Source organism: Hemibagrus wyckioides, linkage group LG22 (assembly GCF_019097595.1).
Source record: "Hemibagrus wyckioides isolate EC202008001 linkage group LG22, SWU_Hwy_1.0, whole genome shotgun sequence".
NCBI lineage: Eukaryota > Metazoa > Chordata > Actinopteri > Siluriformes > Bagridae > Hemibagrus > Hemibagrus wyckioides.
In genome coordinates, this window is record NC_080731.1 from 6134571 (window position 1) to 6157070 (window position 22500).

Here is a 22500-nt window from a genome sequence, read left to right on the forward strand (position 1 = left end):
CTTTCTTTCTTTCTTTCTTTTCTCTTTCTTCTCTTCCTCCCTTCCTCCTCCCTCTTCCTTTCTTCCTTCTTTTCTTTCTTTCTTTCTTTCTTTTCTTTCTTTCTTTTCTTTCTTTCTTTCTTCTTTCCCTTCCCCTCCCTCCCTCCCTCCCTCCTTTCTTTCTTTCTTTCTTTCTTTCTTTCTTTCTTTCTTTCTTTCTTTCTTTCTTTCTTCCTCCCTCCCTTCCTCCCTTCCTTCCTTTCTTTTTTCTTTCTTTCTTTCTTTCTTTCTTTCTTTCTTTCTTTCTTTCTTTCTTTCTTTCTTTCTTTCCTCCTTCCCCCCTCCCTCCCTCCCTCCTTTCTTTCTTTCTTTCTTTCTTTCTTTCTTTCTTTCTTTCCTCCTTCCCCCCTCCCTCCCTCCTTTCTTTCTTTCTTTCTTTCTTTCTCCCTCCCTCCCTCCCTCCCTCCCTCCCTTCCTTTCTTTCTTTCTTTCTTTCTTTCTTTCTTTCTTTCTTTCTTTCTTTCTTTCTTTCTTTCTTTCTTTCTCTTTCTTTCTTTCTTTCTTTCTTTCTTTCTTTCTTTCTTTCTTTCTTCTTTCCTTCCTTCCTTCCTTCCTTCCTTTCTTTCTCCATAGTGCCTCTAGTTACTGATCCCACCATATCTCAAACTGCCAGGAAGTTAAGAATCGAGACTCCTCCCTGTTCAGATATCTGGGTGGTGAAATGAACTTTCCCTAAATGTCCGAACAGCAGCAGTCTATAAATGGCGTCTAAAGACCAACCTCTTCCTGAAATACTTCAGCTAGCACTTAAAAACTAACACCTAAAAAGCTAAAAAAAAAACATTATTCTTAGTCTATGATCTAGTGAACTGTTATCAAGTATTCAATAACAGAGACTTCTCTGCACTTCTGTTAGTCGCTCTGGATAAGGAAGTCTGCTGAATGTGGTAAAGGTAAATATAATGTAAATATCCAGTGATGAGTCAAAACCCATTTTGTGTACTGACTCAACCCACACCTGTGTTTCAGGGGAAGGATGGCCAAGACGGACAGTCTGGGAGTACCGGGGATCCCGGACGTCCGGTAATTAAATCAGGACGATTCTTCACACTGCTATTAGATTGAAATCAAAAGGATGAGAATCATCTAAACTAATAAAGCGATTTTCTCTTAGGGGAAAAGAGGGAAAGCTGGACAGAAGGGACCGAGAGGGATCAGAGGAGCGAAGGTGAACCTGACTCCTTCTAAATAATAACTTATTTTGGAAATCTGATCTAATTAACCTATTAGTCATTTATTAGACTCAATAAAACAATATTCACTTATACAGTATATTTCCTTGAGTTAGCACATTTACCTCACACCTCCAGGGTCCTGGGTTCGAGTCTCGCTCCCGCTCACTGTGTGTGTGTGTGGAGTTTGCATGTTCTCCCCGTGCTTGGTGGGTTTCCTCCGGGTGCTCCGGTTTCCTCCCACAGTCCAAAGACATACTTCTAGGCTGATTGGAGTCTCTAAATTGCCCGTAGTGTGTGATTGCATGAGTGAATGAGTGTGTGTGTGTGTGTGTGCCCTGCAATGGGTTGGCACTCCATCCAGGGTGTATCCTGCCTTGATGCCCGATGACGCCTGAGATAGGCACAGGCTCCCCGTGACCCGAGGATAGATCGGATAAGCGGTACAGACAGTGAAATGAAAAAATATTTCCTTGATGGATTTTGTTTTTCTTTCAGGGTCACCCGGGGCCTTTGGGGTGGACTGGACCACCAGGAAGACCAGGTCCATACGTGAGTGATATAACCTGTTGTGTTAGTTCAAAATGGATTCCTCAGTCCTGTGGTATTGCTTAAAATCAGCACTTTGGTTATGGAGTTATGTGGTGATTAAATCATTACTGGTGTAAAAGCAAGCATTCGGGAAAGCGTGTTGCATTTGGGACAGTGAGTGTTGCATCGTCGTTTTTTTTTTCTCATACATCATCATTATCATAGAATCATGATCTGTTGTTCTAGCTAATACACCCAGGGGCTTTTTGGGTAAATAAAGGTGTATACAGAATGCTAAAGAATCGGGATACTTTGTGAATTTCAAGGGCAATAAGACTCTAAAAGATCAGAAGTGAGCCTTTTGGGACAAAATTTTATATTTGCACAATAACCTTCGCAATTTTGAATTGCTGTTTTCATTTATTATAGATTTTCGATAAACTGTACAAAACAAGATGGTGTATCAATCATGTATCTTCTGTGTCTACGTCCTTCTTTCATCTGCAGGGTTCACTGGGTGTAAAAGGAGAAAAGGGAGAAAAAGGTGTACAAGGACCACAGGTATGAATCTTCTCAAAGTTTAAAGATCTCATTTTCAGATCATTTTATTTTAATATTTATGAAATTCACTATTTGCTACGGTGAAAATATACTTTTCATTTTTTTCATTCACGAGACCATCCACATGTCAGTATCATGTGACAAGTAACATGTTCATTTTGATGATTCAGCTGATTCACATAGAAGATGACTCTTTCCGGTGAATCATATCATTTGATTCAGCTCCCAAATGGCTCCTTAACGTTTTTTATTTTTCTCGAAACAGAAATCTTTGCAATCTTTTGGCTAGTGATTGTTCCTATGGATGAAATTCACACTTTATCTTCTAACTAGAAGTCAGATGAGCAGTTTGAGGCCCAGTGAACAAAATATTTCCCACTGATGATGTAGTTCACTTTGGAAAGCTGATTATTTTTTTTGTTGCATTTTCTGTAGGAATGGCAAGTATTTCTAGGATACCTTGACTCATTGTGTCCACTTAGAGTTCAGTAGCTAATGTCATTAGCAATGCTATTAGCAAACGAGTCGACTCTTTGGCGAGTCGACTCATGTATACAACGAACGAGTCTTTTTTTTACTTTTTTGTTTTATAGGTGTTACCATAAAAATGCCTGAATAGAGGTCTGAGATATTTTAGTGAGTGTTAGATGTGTGTGTGTGTGTTTGTGGACAGAGAAGATATGCTACTTGTTTAAATATGTAATATATAATCACTGGGGATATATTATATTAGAAATGTTATAATATAATATTTAGCAATGTTTATTTATTATGTTTATTTATTTCTAAATATTTTATAAAAATGAGTTGAAATAAAAAAAAATAAAATAAAATAATGTGCAGTAGAAAAGGATTTATCTTAATAACAAAATGGTCAGAATGTATAACATTACATATAAGTAGGACTTTGCTTAGAGAAAAGAAATAATTCATGAAATGAACAGATTTGAGAATCAAAAGAGTCGACTGAGCCGAGTCAAATCGACTGACTCACTGAACAGAGCCTGAATGTCCCAATAGTTAGTGTTGACTCAATAAAAAGCTTCAGATACGCCCCAAATTGCATGCTAGTGTATTAAATGCATGCCAACACTTCATAATAGTGTAGCCTAAATAAAAACAGTGTGTGAGGTTTGGGATGAAGCAACATGATTAATTATTATTATATGTAGATAATGATTTTCATGTAGAATGAGATGTAAACATTCAGCTAAACCGTAAATGTTTTACAATATCTCATAGTTACTTAAAATACAGAAAAATAATGTATGTTTTGTTTTCCGTCATATAATATTGCTCTGATTTCTGCAAAAGGGAGAAAAGGGGGAAATGGGACTGTTTGGACCACCAGGGGGTGATGGAGCAAAGGTATTCACTCTTCATTTATTTACTGTATCCTGATTAATGTGATATCTTTAGTAATATGAAAATCTCCATGTTTTTCAGGGTCAGATGGGATTAGTTGGAGAAATTGGCAGAGACGGTCCGAAAGGAGAGCAGGTGCCGTGCTTAATAACATCTAATTTACACCAAATGCAAAATAACCATAAAGGTTTAGAGAGATTAGTCTTAACATGCCTCGTTTTTAGGGTGATATCGGACCGCCGGGGCGAAGAGGGAACCTCGGTCTACCAGGAATGCCTGTAAGCTACGTCCTGATAATATCTCATTTGCATATCTAGCGTGGAGTTGAGTTGTATTCGAGCTCGCACAGAGCTCTCACAGGACAGTTAATGGTGTGCTAATGAACTCTTCAAAGCACTTAGAGAGGAAAATGATCCTCCTTAGCATAATACGACTGTTAATTCTGATCACTTCTGTCCTCTGCAGGGCCTGTTTGGAGAAAAGGTAGGGTCTGAATGCACAGTATGACTTGAGAAATGCATTGTGTAATGTCATGTGTGCAGATGAAACGCAAAGTCTGTTCTGTTCGCAGGGTTTGAAGGGGTTTCCTGGTCTTCCTGGACGTGCAGGAAATATAGGGCTACCTGTACGTGGAACATTGCTAATCCTATATTTAAGCGCTAATCCAGAAATTGACTGAGATTTGTAGTATTTAACATTCTGATGCTTCCTACAGGGACCACCCGGTCCTCCAGGACCCCCAGGATTGTCTCTTAACCTTACAATGGCTCAGTTAAAGGCAAGTTCCTTAAACGGGATCACATTTCAGGACCACATACACCACCTTACAAAGAACAGAGGATGGAATTTCTGCCTTTGTGTTACTAATGTTTATGCTTTCTTTCTCCTAAATCAGGACCTTATGCACCAATCAGACAGGCCCAACTACCCTCTCATCAGAACACTACTCAGCTCTTTACAGCAAGACCTGCGGCTTTTCATAGATCCACCTGATGGCACTAAAGAGCACCCAGCGACCACCTGCTTGGAGTTGATGATATGTCACCCCAACTACACCAATGGTATAACTGGTTCTCATTCCAGCTTCACAAATGGGCTCAAATCACATACCAGCGACTACTAAAGTATATATTCCTGGACCATATGTAATTTGACTAGATAGATAGATAGATAGATAGATAGACAGATAGACAGATAGATAGATAGATAGATAGATAGATAGATAGATAGATAGATAGATAGATAGATAGATAGATAGATAGATAGATAGATAATTGACAGGTGAAGTGAATAAGACTGATGATCTCCTCATCATGGCACCTGTTAGTGGGTGGGATATATTAGGCAGCAAGTGAACATTTTGTCCTCAAAGTTGATGTGTTAGACGCAGGAAAAATGGACAAGCGTAAGGATTTGAGCGAGTTTGACCAAGGGCCAAATTGTGATGGCTAGACGACTGGATAAGAGCATCTCCAAAACTGCAGCTCTTGTGGGGTGTTCCCGGTCTGCAGTGGTCAGTATCTATCAAAAGTGCTCCAAGGAAGGAACAGCGGTGAACTGGCGACAGGGTCATGGGTGGTCAAGGGTCATTGATGCACGTGGGGAGAGAATGCACGTAATGTCGAGTAATAACTAATGCGTAATGGGCTTCTGTCATTATTAGGATATAATAAACATTGTATAATGGTGTGTTTGGTACAGGAATGTATTATATCGATCCAAACCAAGGCAATCCTGCTGATGCTCTTCTAGTCTACTGCAGCTTCAGTTTAGGAGGCCAGACGTGTCTTTCTCCACTCCGGTCACAGGTAAAGCGCAGCTTAGTCCTTTCTCAGGTCTTATTTCTGATCCTGTGCTGTGCTTTTTTTTTTGTGCCTCGTGTATTTAGGAAACTAATACGTATCCATGTGCTGCAGGTCCCAGTGAAAGCCTGGCTAAAAGACTCACAGGAGGATTCTTTCACTTGGCTGAGTAGGACAGAGCAAGGCTTTCAGGTTTGCTGCACACAAAGCTCAGGGGATCTATTACCTTTTCCAGGCTAGCTTTTTATTTTTTTTCATGTCTTGATCTCTTTCATTTCATCCGTTTCTGAAGTTTGAGTATACTGAAACCAGCGTGGTGCAGATGAGGTTCCTGCGGCTAAACAGTAAGCAGGTCACACAGAACATTACCTTCTCCTGCGGGCGAGGGAGCAGGCAGGGATCAAGCGAGAGAGAAATCAAATTTCTTGCCGATTCTCGGAGGCAGAGTTTCCTGGGGACGTTACTAGATTGTGTGGTATGCTTCTTTTCACATGATTTTATTCGTGGCTGGATAGTCTTGCCTGGATATTGTTCATTAATTATAAACTTTTAATTGCAGTCAATAGAGGAGCTGAACACGAGATCTCAAGAGTCGGTGTTCCAGTTTGAAACCGAAAACCTGGAGCTTTTGCCGATCAGAGACTTGGCGTTGTTTGGACGCAGTGACCTTGCAGAAGACTTTGGATTTACTGTAGGACCTGTGTGCTTCAGCTAGAAACGTCAAGAAGACACACACACACACTCCCTACAGACTGCTGACTGCTGAGCTGGTGTTAATTGGTCCCTCATTAAACACGGCCGCATTTGCAGACACAAAGGAGAGAAGCAATTCTTCAAGCTCTAGCCATATCGGACCTTGTTGTCTTTTAACAAAAAAGAAAAATGAACCAGCTGACACTTTCCACTTTCTTTTACCTTCTAGTTTACCAAGGGTTGCCAAGTGGCACTGATACTTTGCTGCAAACGTTGTTGAAATGAACTGTTTTGTTTTTGTTGTACGGTGTTTACAATGTTCTTTGTTTTGTTTTTAATCAGCGCTTCTTATTTATACCATGCTCATGTTAATAGTACATGAATTCATCGTCCAGGTTTCTCGTCAAGCTATCGATACTGTACAATCGCCTGGTTTGCTCGAAGGCGCACTCACATTCCAGGTTGGACGCAACTTACGACCAAACGCACTGTGATCTTGGCTGAAGTTTAGGATGAAAAGCTGGCATCATAAATGAAACGAATAATATGTGTAACTGTTGCATCGCATTGTGTCACAGCACACGGATAATTGTCGGGTTTATGAACATTAATTATTTCTGAGGTCAACGTGTCACGTCAGATCGTGTAGGGTTTATTTACGGTGCTGCTCTCTGAGGTGCTTTTTGTTCAGGTCCTTCTTCTTTTTTTTGTTGAAGATCATAATGTTCAAGATATGTTAATTTATATGCTGGTCATTGAATTAATGACATTATGACAAAGAAATTTACATATTCTATGCAATGTAATAAACAATTCTTTCTGTGTCTGATGCCGGATCTTATTCATTTTAAAACAATAAGGAAAAGTGTAACAATTGTCTCGCCAGACAGCATTGTTATGGAAATATTCTCAGGCTGTGTCCTAAATCGCGCTCTTCTTTATAAACAAGTGCACTACGTAGTTAGGAAACAAACAAGCTTTTTAGGGGTTCTGTAGTGCACGACAGGAGGGATCGAGCTGGGATTCAGATTTCGGGGTTTCTGATTGGTCGTGGGCGTGGCTCCGCCCTCTTGAGAATTTGTAACCAAGCCACTCGTGACTACAGCAGGTCCATAAGATGTGTGTAAACGGCTGGAGAGCCACAGGTGCGTATTTACGGTGGAGTTAAAGCCACGTCGGCGTACGAAGAGTCGGTGGGGGAAATGGCTTAACAGGTGCGTTTTTCGTTTTTAAAAGATGTGACCAGCTTTACTGAGATCGATACGAATCGCACTCTGGTTATAAATCTCCCGGGTGTACGTCGGAGATGGTCGCAGCGGAGTAGGCCTCTGTCATGCCTCGGACTCGCGTGAGGACGTAAGCGGAACGAGAGAGCGCACTGGTCCGGGGAAAACTCTCAATCGTGGAACTTAGAAAGGTAATACAAGCTCGTATTTGTGTTTCTTTATTCCGGTGGAAATGAAAGCTGTGTTTGCAGCGTGTCGTGTGATAAGTACATACTTTATGCCGACTTTTTTTTTTTCAGCCGAAAAGTTATAGAAGAAGGCGTAGTTGTCTAAAACCGTTAGGTGTGCTGGTTTATGTATAGAGTTATATGAGCTATTCTTAGAAAAGCCATAGGATGGAATTGATTCTGTGAAGAATATATGCACGAATACTGTTTGTTAAACGCTTTTGGCGATGATCAGTGTGTAAAATTACTCACTAACATCTGCCTGTCTTACTGTCTATTGACGGAATCGATCAGTCTGTTGAATCTGTCTGTGTTAATAACTCCCAGTTCCTCCTCATCCATCTGCGGCTTTTTACCATCCCCTCAACCACTGTCAACTTCAACAGACACTCCAGGGGGTGTGGGGGTGTGTGTGTGTGTGTGTGTGTGTGTGGGCTGTATTTATACCAGGGTTGTCCTCATTTTGTTTGTCCCTCACAGCCTTGCCTGTATTCTTCCTGCAGGGTCGTAGAGACCTGGAGACATGATTACACCAGGCAGAAAGGATTTCGTGTCAGTAGCAGTAGATGAAAGTGGGGCTTATACCAATGGCAAACAGCGAAAGCAGTCGTACTGGAGGGTGAGATTACAGTTTAAATTAGATCTGAAATATTAATACTCATGTGCTTGAATTGTCTCGCAGGTTTGTTTTCATTTATCTGGGGTTTGTGCAACAGATATAATACATTTGAGTAATGTATTCAAGTGAAATTCAATCATCCGGATTTGCATCTCTCTCTCTCTCTTTCTCTCTCTCGCCCCATCCTGTTTTGCATGTTCGGTAGAAATGGAAGCAGTTGTCCAGCCTGCAGCGCAGCCTTATCCTATTTGTTCTGATTCTGCTCCTGATCAGTGCGATCGTCGTATACCCCGGGCTCTTGACGCGTTGGGGAGGTACGTGTTGGCTTTATTAAGCTTGCTCTGCTATAAGTAGAAAGGTCTGATCCGTCATATCGTCGATGCCCTCTTTTCTTTCAGCTCAGTCAGACACGGTGGAAAGAAGGAGAGATGATGATGGGTTGCTGTCACGTGGCGAGATGAAGAGCGGAGGCAAAGCTGTTCTGCCTGAGCCCCCTTCAGAGGTTAGTGTGACCCGATTAGAGAGCCGGGTTTCTTTTTTTTTTTCTATGATGATTTAAGCTGATTTACAGCATTAGTGAAAGAGAGCTGCGAAAGTTTGTACATCCTCTTTTTTTTTAGGACGATGATGAAACGATTTTTAACAGGGTCTTAAAAAAACAAACTTCCGGTTATTTCTCTTCAAATGTTTGTGTCTATTAAAAACTGTAAATAAATAAATAAATAAATAAATAAATATTTGGTAATGGTTGATTACTTTTAAATTGACAAGCTGCTTTAGAGACTCGAAAGAGAGGTCGAAAATTTCAGCCGAAATACAAACTTTTGTGTTATTTTAAAATAAGAGTTGTTTATAAATTCTACAAAAGTTCATCAATATTCAACAGTCATGTTAATAAATTGTAAAATTTGAGACACGTTTTATTTCCCTGTTTTAAGAAAGCAAAATGGTGTAAACCTGTGCACTCATCTGAAGGTCCGTTTCTCTTCTTTCCCAGAAAAAGGGCTCTCGTAAGCGAGGACCACCTGCCCTGCAGAACCGCTCCCAGAATAAAGTAAACGGGTCTGAGGCGCAGAAAGTGGACGTGAAGGTGGTGGTGGAGGACGGGAATAAGTCTCTAATCAGGTCAGAAAGCTCATGGAATCGTTCAAGATACGAATTCACAAAATGGTTCGTTTTTAGATTGATGAAAGAATTTTTTGAAGCTTAGCTGAAACTGAGGTTTAGGGGCAGATGTTGAATTAGATCAGTGAAGATTCAATATCTTTACCTATATGCCAAAGATTTATGACCGATGACTAGACAACGATAGAAAGCCGAACTTTCTGTTTGTTAAAGATAATTATGGTTCTGTACTCTTGTACCCATGTCATATGTTCATCAGTCGCTTGACTCGATTAAAAGTGGGGTGGAAAAAACCCACACTGGTGACCGCAATCCTACTGCATCTACTACATTTACAGAATTAATAGCCCAGATATAAATAAACTAATTAAAAAAAAATCTACTAAGAGTTTTAGGACAGAATGTCATCTTCTTATCATGTCGCTCGTAGTTGGCGTGGCGCTGCGATCAAGACAGACAAAGACACAGATGCTGAGAAGAAGGAGTCTGAGGACTCGTCAGCAGGTCTGTGTTTGTGCTCTACACTTCCTGTGTTGTAAATATTTTTTCAAGCTGCGAGTGCAAAAGTTCAGTGTCTGTTTACAGAGTGACATTTTGCACTGACGTTCTTCTCATTTCTTTGCTTTCCAGTGGAGAGCAGACTGGAGGCAGTGAGGGAGGCTTTCCGACATGCCTGGAAAGGCTACAAAGACTTCGCCTGGGGTCACGACGAACTCAAACCCGTTTCCAAATCTTACACCGAATGGTTCGGGCTGGGGCTGACGCTTATCGATGCACTGGACACTATGTGGATCTTGGGACTTAAAAAAGGTGAGGGGGGAAAAATGGAATAATCGAAGCAATGAACACGTTCCCCTAGGATTTCTTATGTGGGTGGGGTTCTCGGGATAATAAAATAAATGGAAATCGGTGTTGCTAGTGCAACGTCAGCAACACAGCTTCAGCTTAATTCATCTACTTACAGAGTTTGAGGAAGCCAGGCAGTGGGTGGCCACACATCTGTCCTTCGAGAAAAACGTGGACGTGAACCTGTTCGAGAGCACCATCCGCATATTGGGCGGCCTGCTCAGCAGTTACCATCTGACCGGTGACGCATTGTTCCTGGAGAAAGCTGTGAGTGTGTGTGTGTGAGAGAGAGAGAGAGAGAGAGAGAGAGAGAATGAGGGAGAAAGACAGTCAGCCGTATGTGTATCACATCATCAAGTTCCTCCTCCACTCCTTCTGTTAGCACATGTTCCATTTTCATTCCTCCTCTTAGCCAAGTATCAGCTTGTGGAATTGAAATAATAATAATAAAAAAAGCTTCTGATCTTAGTCTGCTCCATGTTTTCCGCACATGATCCTGCAGAAAGACATCGGCTCCAGGTTGATGCCCGCCTTCAACACGCCGTCAAAGATCCCGTACTCGGACGTGAACATCGGGAGTGGTGTGGCTCATCCACCACGCTGGACCTCCGATAGCACGGTCGCCGAGGTGACCAGCATCCAGCTGGAGTTCCGAGAGCTGAGCCGACTCACCGGAGACCCCAAATACCAGGTTTGTGCACATTTCCTGATTTCGCCAGGTTACCGTATTCAAAAGCTTGTAGGTTTATTATTTAGGAATAACAAGTTCCTTGATGTCATGGTTCTACTCTTCTTTTATGCGTCCACACTTTTGGCCTAAATCAGTATTTTTCTTGGACCGTAAATAGCTCTTGCATTTCATGATGTGAGCATACGTTTCTGTCGCATCTTCATTGCTTTGAGGCACGTTTTTCTGCCTGCGTTTACACAATTAACTTAAGAGTTCTGTGTTTAATCCACTGAAGCGTGCTCAGAGACACCAGTGAAATAGCTGATGAGTCAGGTAATGACTACTTACACAGGTATTTTGCACTCTGATTTGAACCCCGCCCGCTTCACCTTATCTTACACTAGTAATATTTTTAACTTGATTTTTCTGCTTAGAAGGTAGACTGAACTGGAACTCCTGCTTTGTCACATGTACATGGAGAGGGTTTACACGTTTTTTGTGTGAAATGAAATCCGGTCATGAGATTCTGATTTAGCGAACATGACTCAAGGGGAGTAGTTATGGGTTATAACAGAAGTTATAACCACAGTGAATATGTGTAGGGTGTGTGTGTGTGTGTGTGTGTGTGTGTGTGTGTGTGTGTGTGTGTAAGGGATCTATGGATGGTGTGGTTGTGGGGTGTGTGTGTGTGTGTGTGGGATATATTGTTGGGGTGTGTGTATATGAGGATGTATTGTTGGGGTGTGGTTGTGTGTGTGTTTATGGGATCTATTGTTGGGGTGTGGTTGTGTGTATGAGGATGTATTGTTGGGGTGTGTGTGTATGGGTTGTATTGTTGGGGTGTGGTTGTGTATATGAGGATGTATTGTTGGGGTGGGTGTGTGTGTATGGGTTGTATTGTTGGGGTGTGTGTGTGTGTATGGGTTGTATTGTTGGGGTGTGTGTGTGTGTATGGGTTGTATTGTTGGGGTGTGTGTGTGTGTATGGGTTGTATTGTTGGGGTGTGTGTGTGTGTGTATGGGTTGTATTGTTGGGGTGTGGTTGTGTATATGAGGATGTATTGTTGGGGTGGGTGTGTGTGTATGGGTTGTATTGTTGGGGTGTGTGTGTGTGTGTATGGGTTGTATTGTTGGGGTGGGTGTGTGTGTATGGGTTGTATTGTTGGGGTGTGGGTGTGTGTGTATGGGTTGTATTGTTGGGGTGTGTGTGTGTATGGGTTGTATTGTTGGGGTGTGTGTGTGTGTGTGTATGGGTTGTATTGTTGGGGTGTGTGTGTGTGTGTGTATGGGTTGTATTGTTGGGGTGTGTGTGTGTGTGTGTATGGGTTGTATTGTTGGGGTGTGTGTGTGTGTGTGTATGGGTTGTATTGCTGGGGTGTGTGTGTGTGTGTGTGTGTATGGGTTGTATTGCTGGGGTGTGTGTGTGTGTGTGTATGGGTTGTATTGTTGGGGTGTGTGTGTGTATGGGTTGTATTGTTGGGGTGTGTGTGTGTATGGGTTGTATTGTTGGGGTGTGTGTGTGTGTGTATGGGTTGTATTGTTGGGGTGTGTGTGTGTATGGGTTGTATTGTTGGGGTGTGTGTGTATGGGTTGTATTGTTGGGGTGTGTGTGTGTGTGTGTGTGTGTATGGGTTGTATTGTTGGGGTGTGGTTGTGTGTATGGGTTGTATTGTTGTGGGGTGTATGTGTATGAGGGGTGTGTGTGTATGAGGATGTATGAGGGGTGTGTGTGTATGAGGATGTATGAGGGGTGTGTGTGTGTATGGGTTGTATTGTTGGGGGGTGTGTGTGTGTATGGGTTGTATTGTTGGGGTGTGTGTGTGTATGGGTTGTATTGTTGGGGTGTGGTTGTGTATATGAGGATGTATTGTTGGGGTGTGTGTGTGTGTGTGTGTGTGTGTATGGGTTGTATTGTTGGGGGGTGTGTGTGTGTGTGTATGGGTTGTATTGTTGGGGTGTGTGTGTGTGTGTATGGGTTGTATTGTTGGGGTGTGTGTGTGTGTATGGGTTGTATTGTTGGGGTGTGTGTGTGTGTGTATGGGTTGTATTGTTGGGGTGTGTGTGTGTGTGTATGGGTTGTTTTGTTGGGGTGTGGTTGTGTATATGAGGATGTATTGTTGGGGTGTGTGTGTGTGTGTGTGTGTGTATGGGTTGTATTGTTGGGGTGTGTGTGTGTGTGTATGGGTTGTATTGTTGGGGTGTGTGTGTGTGTGTATGGGTTGTATTGTTGGGGTGTGTGTGTGTGTGTGTGTGTGTGTGTTAGATAAAAGTATTTATACACTTGCTGTCCACTTAATAGGAACACCTGTATATCCACATTCATGTAGTTATTTAATCTGCCATTCATGTGTCAGAAACCCATCAAGAGCTTCAAAGTGATGTATAAATCAACATGGACGAGAAGGTTGGTGTGAGGGAACTTCAGAGTCCTGACCTCAACCCGATAGAACACCTTTGGGATGATTTAGAGCTGAAACTGCAAACCAGACCTTCTCATCCAGCTTCTGTGTCTGACCTCACAAATGCACTCCCCATAAACACACTCCTAAACCTTGTGGAAAGCCTTCCCAGAAGAGTTGAAGCTGCACACCAAACTCTCATCCATGTCTTTTATGTATGGACCTTGCTTTGTGCACAGTCATGTTGGAACAGGAAGGGGTCATCCCTCAACTGTTCCCACAAAGTCAGGAGCATGAAATTGTCCAAAATGTTGCTGAAGAGCATTGAGAGCTCCTTTCACTGGACTCCTGAAAACCAACACCTGAATTTAATGATTTGGAGGGGTGTCCCAAAACTTTTGGCAGTATAGTGTATTTTACATCATTTCTTTTTTTTTAATCTGTCTAGGATGCCGTAATGGAGATAATGAGGCGGGTGCACAAACTGGAAGGGAAACATGATGGCCTTGTGCCCATGTTCATCAACACCAACAACGGGCAGTTCACCCACCTGGGCGTGTACACGCTGGGTGCCCGCGCTGACAGCTATTATGAATACCTGCTCAAGCAGTGGATCCAGGGAGGCAAGACTGAGACAGAGTGAGTCAGCTCCATGTGTGTGTGTGTGTGTGTGTGTGTGTGTGTGTGTGTGTGTGTGTTAGTTCCCAGCAGGTACCATAAATCTGGATTATGCAACATGCTCACAGAGTTGACAACTCTCATTCCCTCTTGCTGTTTGATACGCTCAGCACTCATCTAACTCTCGACATTTCAGAGTGTGATTAAACGGCATGGTGCCTCTTTACCCTGCTGCATCAAGTGCTGTTGGGTAACACTTTCCCTTAGGAGCTGTGTGTGTGTGTGTGTGTAGAGAGAGAGAGAGAGAGAGAATAACACTTTAAATATTCATAGCTAGGTGAGTGAGAGTGGCTTAATCTTCAGGTGCAGATGTGTTTTGAAAGTAAGGACATTCATTTTTCATTCCCTGTAACCGGCTGCCATTTGCACAACCTTATCACCTGCTAAGCTTTTTCGGATCTTGCCAGTGGTGCAGCTTATGAAACATAGAAAATAGGAAGTGTGTGTGCTTAGTTTTTTAATTTAGCAGTGAGAAAACTAGCAACGTTATGCAAGTTAATACAGAACACCTTTAATTTATTCCCTTTTTAAAAAAGCAACCCACGCGTTTCAGACAGGCTGTCAGGAAGCTGTGTTAGGTGTGTTGGCATGAACTGTGTCTCACTATTCAATGATCTGCAGCACTCCTCTTGGCAAAAATAACCTTGGTATATATATATTTTTTTAACTTTTCCAGAGTGTATTATTTTTAGTCTGTGCCTTTTCAGTGTCTGCATCCTGTACAACCCTGCAGCACCTTCCTGGAAACGAAAAGGAACTGTCAGAAGCTGGCATGTTTATGTTGTTGTTTGTGTCTCCAGGCTGTTGGAGGACTACATGCAGGCTGTGGAGGGGGTTAAGAAGAACCTGCTGAAGAAGTCTTCTCCTCACGACCTTACGTTCGTAGGAGAGCTGTCTCACGGACGCTTCAGCCCCAAGATGGTAAAGGAGAAGTGAAAGTTTCTAATTCTAATTTTAGACGTTCCCTGTGACTCAGACTCTTCACAGCCCGTTTCACCTGCGACTAATGGAAAGGAGGCGATAAACACCAGATTAAAGAGACCTCCTAGAGAAGCCGCTTTAAATAGAGCGCGCGTGTCTTTTGCTCTCTGCTTTTTCCCCGCAGGATCATTTAGTGTGCTTCCTGCCTGGCACGCTGGCCCTGGGGGCGCACAACGGCCTGGTCGCCGAGCACATGGAGCTGGCTCAGCAGCTGATGGAGACCTGCTACCAGATGTACACACAGATGGAGACAGGCCTGAGTCCTGAGATCGTGCACTTCAACATGCAGGCGGGCAGCACACAGGACGTGGACGTTAAAGTGAGCTTCAAATATTAGAGCTGTTTTTAATCATGTGGTAATATTACAACTGCAGCACTTTTGATATCCAGGCTGAAGAATGCAGTGAATACTACCATCACTTGATATGTACACTCAAAAGTATTGGGACACCCCTCCAAATCATTGAAAAATCCCTTTAGTTCCAGTGAAAAGAAATCTTCATGCTTAAATTTTTTGGACAATTTCATGCTCCCAGCATTGTGGGGACAGTTTGGGGATGACCCCTTCCTGTTCCAATATGACTGCACACCAGTGCACAAAGCAAGGTCCATAAAGACACGGATGAGCAGACACAATCATACACAGTACGACATGCGGTGAAATGCTTTTTATGACTGTCCTTGTTAGTTAGAAAAAGTAATGGAATTGACTGTATGGAAGAGAGGAAAAATAAATAAAATATTTTAAGAAATACCAGCATACTAATACTATGACTGATGTAAATATGAATATTGTGTTGCTATCCATGAATTAATTTAAAGTCCTCTTCCGCTCGGTATTTGATTATAATTGTAAGATGAAATGTATTCTGTCTGTAAGTGTTAGATGCTACCTGTCTGAGCCGATTGATATTTTTGTCCACAGCCTGCAGACAGACACAACCTGTTACGGCCAGAAACCGTGGAAAGCCTCTTCTATCTATACCGCTTCACCAAGGACAAGAAATATCAGACCTGGGGATGGGAGATCTTTCAAAACTTCAATAAATACACCAGGGTAGGAAAGGAAAAAAAGATCTTCTTGTACACAGTAACACTATTAAAGTCTCCGGCTCAAGTTTCACGCTGGTGTTGGCTGACAGCTAGACCGTGAAGCTGTGTGTGTGTGTGTGTGTGTGTGTGTGTGTGTGTGTGTGTGTGTGTGTGTGTGTGTGTGTGTGTGTGTGTGTGTGAGCCTGGCTCCGGTTTCTCTGGCACACATCTACTCTAAATGTTTCAGATGCTTTGATTTAACACTTTTTTTCTCCTTTCGTATAAACAGAGAGCTGATCTTTTTTCAGCCTACTGCTTGCTTCTTCTTTTTTTCTTTTGGAAAATACTAAGGCCATGGTTCTCAAAGTGAGGTCTGTGAAGAGGCACAGCCAAGGGGTCTATGATTTTTAGAATTTTGTTTTAATAATGGGAACCACAACTCCCTATTGCTTATACACCGATCAGGCATAACATTATGAGCACTGAGAGGTGAAGTGAATACGACTGATGATCTCCTCATCATGGCACCTGTTAGTGGGTGGGATATATTAGGCAGCAAGTGAACATTTTGGAACATTTTGTCCTCAAAGTTGATGTGTTAGAAGCAGGAAAAATGGACAAGCGTAAGGATTTGAGCGAGTTTGACGAAGGGCCGAATTGTGATGGCTAGACGACTGGATAAGAGCATCTCCAAAACTGCAGCTCTTGTGGGGTGTTCCCGGTCTGCAGTGGTCAGTATCTATCAAAAGTGGTCCAAGGAAGGAACAGTGATGAACCAGAGACAGGGTCATGGACGGGCAAGGCTCACTGATGCATGTGGGGAGTGAAGGCTGGCCCGTGTGATCCGATCCAACAGACAAGCTCCTGTTGATCAAACTGCTGAAGAAGTTAATGCTGGTTCTGATAGAAAGGTGTCCGAATACACAGTGCAGGACGGGTCAGGGCTGTTTTGGCAGCAAATAGGGGAACCAGCACAATATTAGGCATAATGTTATGCCTGGTTGGTGTATATAATGTTAACCGAAGTTGTATAGTTTATGTCTCAAATAAACTATATAGGTACAAAAAATATTATTACACATTTTATTAGATTTTCAGTCTTCCTTGCTCAGGTACATCATGGTCCTGTATAAAGTACTAAAATGTACATTAACCCTGTGATCCAGTATGTTAGATTATTATAATATGATTATCACTGAGATGCCTTGCTCTAAGGGGTCCACTTTCATCTTCTAATATACACACTTCTCCAGTTTGTCCTGCATTTCTGACCTCTAGCTTCTGTTCGCAGGTCGATACTGGTGGTTACACCTCCATCAATAATGTGCGAGACCCGAAATCTCCCAGTCCGCGGGACAAGATGGAGAGCTTCTTCCTGGGCGAGACACTCAAATACTTCTACCTGCTGTTTTCAGACAACTCAGACCTTATTAACCTGGATACATACATCTTTAACACAGAGGCCCATCCTTTGCCCATATGGCCAAAGGCTAAGTGATGGACAGTCTCTCTCTTCTCTCTCTCTTCTCTCTCCTCTCTCTCTATCTCACATAAACACACACACATTTCTCTCAGGGCTTTACAGAAAGACTTCAGTTCCTTTGATATCTAAACTGCCTTGTTTCTTTTTCCTATTTTGGGAACAAGAAGCTTTTCGTAATCGGACTCTAATTAATTCATGACGATTTCTAAAAGCGTTTACCGAAGTCACGTGACACCCACAAACCGGAACACAGACGGAGGAAGCGGCACGCTTCTTTTAGAACAGTGTAAATCTCGCCTGTCGTTTCGTCAGTGCCGAATAAAAACAAATCCAATTCTCTATGCTGTGGATGATCAGTCATCTCCAACACGAACGTGCTTAACTCCTCATCCTCCGGCGTTAACGAAGGAGTCAACCGTGACATGATTACAGCCTAAACCACAGCACTGTATAGCACAACGAGACAGGACGAAGGGAGACAGGCACGAATTATACTGCTGTTTTTTCCCCCCTCCCTGTTAATTTAGCCGTTTAAATCAGTGCAGTCGTATTCAGTCCAAGAGTCGAATTCACTTTCAAGCTGTGAACCTGTTTGTACAGACTGTGAGCACTTTATGGCATCCCTCATGCTCTTTTGCCATCAAATCTGCCCTGTAACACCATTTTATTTAGTTTTTTTCCATTTCGAGGTTTTTATCCCTTAAAAGATATGCTGTTTTATATATATACTAGATATTCTTTTGTGCTGCCTCCAGCCCCGAGATCACTGCCACATTCCTGTATATAGGAAACGCAATGTTATGTTTTCTGTGTCGTAAGATTTTACCCGGTCGTGTGTTTTCAATTTTGTAAACGCCACCTGATGCTCATTGCGCATAAGCACAAGTATACACCTCGCACATGAACCAGTAATTCATCAAGAAACTTGAAAGCAAATTTTAAACCATTCTCTTGCTATGATAAGCCCCGCCTCCTGAGCTGCGATTGGCTCTCAGTTGTTGTTGTTGTTGTTGTTGTTGTTGTTGTTGTTGTTGTTGTTGTTGTTGTTGTTGTTTCAAAGCCATATGATGATTAGACAAGATAAGGAGCCAGAATGTGGAAAAAGGAGCTGTCTCCACCACAATACTGTTGAATTATCAATTCTGATTAGTTAGGAGGTCCTGCTTCGTTTCTTTTAACGGTAGCTCGCGACGTCAAAGCAAATTACGTTTATAGAAAGGCACTCGATCTAATGCAACTTATCCTCATGTGGCGGATGCGCTACATAATCCGAGTAAGACTGATTCTATGTAGACGTGTTCATGAGGTGAAGGTTTAGCGTTTTTGGAAGGAGTCTCCAGTATCAGCAGCTTTTTTGAGCTTCAGGATGGAAGGCTTTGCGTCTTCCCGATAACCCAGCTGCTTTTTTGGTCCTATTGAGAGAGAGGGAGGGAGAGGGGAGGCGGAATGTAGCTGTTATAACGCACGGAATTACAGGCGTCACAACAGTGAATGAAACTAAACACTGATAAAATTGGTAGTTTTATTCCTTGCATATTTCTATTCAGGTGTCACTAACGTCGTCTCTATCTAACGTAGCGCGTCACCTCGTTCCTACGTCGCAGGTTCGATCGCCACGTGTCTCTCTCTCTCTCTCATCACGGCGTCGCTTTCGTCTGACCCAGAGCTCAGAGCCAGGAAGGGCTGAAAAACACTGACTCTGTAAATCGTGTGTCGTTCTGCTTGTGCCTTTTGAATCTTTACTGAGCAATGAAGTCTATTTTGATTCCTGAGACTCGTGTTTTTGTATCGAAACGTCCCATGACTACGGCTGTGGTTTTAGTGTTTACAGATTTGTTGTAGATCATGAACAATCTTATTTATGATAGATTTCTGTGATCATTAAGTTCAATGAAACCAGCTCATGTGCATTTTGTAGTAAATGTGTTCCAATGGCCAATGTGCATATTTTACATCTACAATCAAGGGCTTTGTATAGATCCCCCCCCCCCCCAGTGATGAATGTGTAGTTACCTTTAAATTATTATTATTCTTATTATTGTTCTTCTAGAGATTGACCAAAGACAGCGCTGTTCAAAAGAAGACCTTTTTATGTGATGCTGAAAGAAGCGAATAATTCAAATTTGTGTTTAATTCTGATGATTTACTGTAGAAAAATTCAGTTTCTGTCACTGGTTGATTGCTTTAAGAGTCGTGTGTGTGTGTGTGTGTGTGTGTGTGTGTGCGCGCGTGTGTAATGTGAGGTTGTGCAAAAGAAAAGCACTTGCCAATAAACTTTTATAAAAACTCTTGTACAAAGAAAGACAAATGACTGGAGTTTGTGAAAAATCATATTTTAATCGTACCTTAAAAAAAACCATGCAGTGATAATTACAGCTTAGAATAATTATAGTTAAAAGAAGCTGGGGTGAATTTTATTGCAATGATGATAGATAAGTCGTCCCTTTATTTCCTGGATTGTTTCACATGGCTCTGTGCAAACTACACCTACCTCAACAGTTACCCTTTCTTTATGGACAAGGCCAAATCGGAGTTCTGCCCTCAGGGAGTGGAGCTGAGTTCTTTAAGTGAAAATACCAGCCTGACTGATTGCACGGCAACATTTCACGTATTTCTCAAGTCTCGACGGTACTGAAACGATGCGATTCCTATACATGTGAAGCTTTAAAAATGGACCATTTATGCCTAAAATCTTCCGAGCATCTTTTCTCTCGCAGCCTTCACCCACTGAGCGATGATGACGGCCTCCTGCTGCCGCGCCTTCGTCACCGATACAGGATCAGATTTATTAGAAGCTCTGCAAGACAACACGGCCGTCACGTGAGACTGTAAAGGCGTGTGCTCTAAAAAATGTGATTAGTTGCTTCAAGTCACATCACATAACTACAGTGGAGATTTATATTAAATAAGATTTCACCTTAAATCCAGATGATGTGCCCCGTCTGCTATGTTGATAGCGATTAAAGAATCACTAAGTGACTTTCTGACCTGGAAGAGAAAAATACGAATAATTACATCTCCAGTGATGTGCTGGAGTGTGTGTGTGACGAGAATCAGTAATTAAGTGTCATTAAAAGGATTTCAGGAGTGTGCACGGGATCTTACCCCTCCGTTAGCCCACGGGTCCAGATCACCGTTTGAGAAGATGATGTTGCTGGCTGTTGAAAGATCTGGGGGGGAAAAAAAAAAAAAAAATGGGCCAATTTAATGATATCAATATTGCAAGAGATGACGCTCATAGGTCACTTTAATAGGAACACCTGTACTGTAGCAAGATGACGAAGGCATGCTGAGATGCTTTTCTGCTCACTGCAGTGCTAAAAACAACGGGTTGTGTAAGTCGTTGTGTCCTGATTTAAATTAAGTTTTATTTATAAATAAATAAGCAGAAAAAGACATAATAGAATAAAACAATCAGAATAAAAGTTATGTGCTCCACCTCTCAAAATTATACAGGAAAATATAAACTGTATTCATATCAGTTCATTCATTTTCATTTTTTGACCATAAGATCTTTTACTTCCCTCCTACTGGTGCGTCACATTCTTGGAGCTTGCCTTAATATTAGAAAGACCCCACCATGCTGAAATAATATGCGTCTCTACGCCCCGTGCTTCCTGTTTGCTATTTACATTAAATTTCGGGCATTTATCAGATGCTTTTATCCAAAGCGACTTACATTTTATATCATTTTCTTTTATACAACTGAGCAATTGATGGATAAGGGCCTTGCTCAAGGGCCCAGCAGTGGCAGCTTGGTGGACCTAGTCCAACCCCTTAACCACGAACGTATTTGGCATTCATCCCTTTTGTTCTGAAGCCTCATCAGAGTTGTCTTTTTAACCTCCATTTTACTTTTCCTCCTTTTCTTCATCTCTAAATCGAAGTCACACATTTTGGATTAGTGTGCACGGTTAGAAAAATTGCTACTACACTATACATTTCCTCATTTTATTTTTTTTGTAGTTTGTTTAGTAGGGATCGTTTAGAGTTATGGGCATAATAAATGAACCATAATTACCTTATCAATAGCTAGAAGCTTTTAAAAATGCCAGCAGTACAGTTTAGTATATTTCCCCCCATAAAGTATGAGATTATATATATATATATATATTTCAAGTGTAACCAGTGTGTTTGCTCACCATCGGCCCAGTATTGGATTTTGAGCCAGCCTGGCCGCGGCAGCACCGCCCACCGCTTAGCGCAGTACACCTCTCTCATACTCTGTGTAAACGGCATCGGGGGAAACATGTCGGTCACATTGTTGCTCTCGAAGCACATCTCGATCTCCGTGCACGCCTGATTGACATAAACAACACGGTTGGTTCCATAGTTCATGCCTCCGACATGCATTTATAGGATCAGAGCTTAAATAAATGATCCTCGTGCACCTGATAGTCCCAGGCGTAGCTGTTAAAGCCCAGGCCACAACCTGTCGGATCTGCACACTCTACATACAGCGAGTAAAGGTCGTAGCATGTCTGCATCCCTGTGGAGTTATACACGATACCTGAAAAGAGGAGCAGAGGCATCAGTTGCTGACATGAAACTCGGACCGGACCCAGGTTTCTGTAGTGTTAAAGCCCAGTTTCCTCACCCACGGTGTTTCGGAGAGCAGACAGCACGTCACTTCCATTCAGCATCATCTCACATGCCACCTACAACAAAATACATTCACGTCCAAATCCAAGTAACTGAAAATGACATACCCATCATAGCCTTACAATAACAAGTGCATTCACTTCATGTTTACAAATTACGGTCATTAAGAGCTAAGCTTCTTTGTCGAGCTCACTAATTAGCACTTAGTAATCTGCTAGAGGCTATAGCTTAGCTGTGTGTAACAGGCATGTCACATTACAAGCTTTACATGCATTACAACATGTTTCAACTCCAAATGAATACCAATGAGTGATTTACACCCAGGTTTCTTTACACATTTATCTTTAGTTTTTCTAACTTAAACTGCATTTATCTGTATTCTCATCATATCTAGGAGGCAGAGAGGGGGAAAACTGTCATGCTGTCATTGCCCACACACTGTTTTATGAG

At 42.1% G+C, this 22500-nt stretch overlaps 3 protein-coding genes across 4 annotated transcripts in view; 2 read left to right on the forward strand and 1 right to left on the reverse strand.

The window, feature by feature from the left end:
* si:dkey-61l1.4 (collagen alpha-1(I) chain) overlaps positions 1-6977 on the forward strand; it is a 59935-nt gene extending 52958 nt beyond the window's left edge. The window contains exons 54-68 of the mRNA XM_058374803.1: positions 1009-1062; positions 1154-1207; positions 1710-1763; positions 2250-2303; positions 3618-3671; positions 3750-3803; positions 3893-3946; positions 4134-4151; positions 4240-4293; positions 4384-4446; positions 4564-4729; positions 5370-5476; positions 5585-5662; positions 5763-5945; positions 6030-6977. Coding sequence (XP_058230786.1) covers positions 1009-1062; positions 1154-1207; positions 1710-1763; positions 2250-2303; positions 3618-3671; positions 3750-3803; positions 3893-3946; positions 4134-4151; positions 4240-4293; positions 4384-4446; positions 4564-4729; positions 5370-5476; positions 5585-5662; positions 5763-5945; positions 6030-6185 — 1203 coding nt within the window. The 3' untranslated portion in view covers positions 6186-6977. The remainder of the gene's footprint in view (positions 1-1008; positions 1063-1153; positions 1208-1709; positions 1764-2249; positions 2304-3617; positions 3672-3749; positions 3804-3892; positions 3947-4133; positions 4152-4239; positions 4294-4383; positions 4447-4563; positions 4730-5369; positions 5477-5584; positions 5663-5762; positions 5946-6029) is intronic.
* Positions 6978-7258: 281 nt separating this feature from the next.
* man1b1b (mannosidase, alpha, class 1B, member 1b) lies at positions 7259-19691 on the forward strand. Of its 2 annotated transcripts, none has more exons than XM_058374886.1 (14): positions 7259-7580; positions 8097-8235; positions 8441-8549; positions 8634-8737; positions 9233-9360; positions 9791-9864; positions 9991-10170; positions 10325-10473; positions 10709-10897; positions 13723-13913; positions 14753-14873; positions 15058-15252; positions 15859-15990; positions 17257-19691. In XM_058374886.1, exons 2-14 carry the CDS (start codon positions 8140-8142, stop codon positions 17461-17463), a joined length of 1875 nt encoding a protein of 624 aa, XP_058230869.1. In that variant the 5' UTR covers positions 7259-7580; positions 8097-8139; the 3' UTR covers positions 17464-19691. The 2 variants fall into 2 exon arrangements, with proteins under 2 accessions (XP_058230869.1, XP_058230868.1); XM_058374885.1 differs by having other exon boundaries at positions 8120-8235.
* A 74-nt stretch (positions 19692-19765) lies between these two features.
* The window catches only part of dpp7 (dipeptidyl-peptidase 7), a 7629-nt gene continuing 4894 nt past the window's right edge, over positions 19766-22500 (reverse strand). The window contains exons 8-13 of the mRNA XM_058374887.1: positions 22046-22106; positions 21840-21958; positions 21591-21747; positions 20554-20618; positions 20366-20436; positions 19766-20245 (exon numbers count right to left, since the gene is read on the reverse strand). Of these exons, the coding sequence (XP_058230870.1) occupies positions 20134-20245; positions 20366-20436; positions 20554-20618; positions 21591-21747; positions 21840-21958; positions 22046-22106 (585 nt within the window). The 3' untranslated portion in view covers positions 19766-20133. The remainder of the gene's footprint in view (positions 20246-20365; positions 20437-20553; positions 20619-21590; positions 21748-21839; positions 21959-22045; positions 22107-22500) is intronic.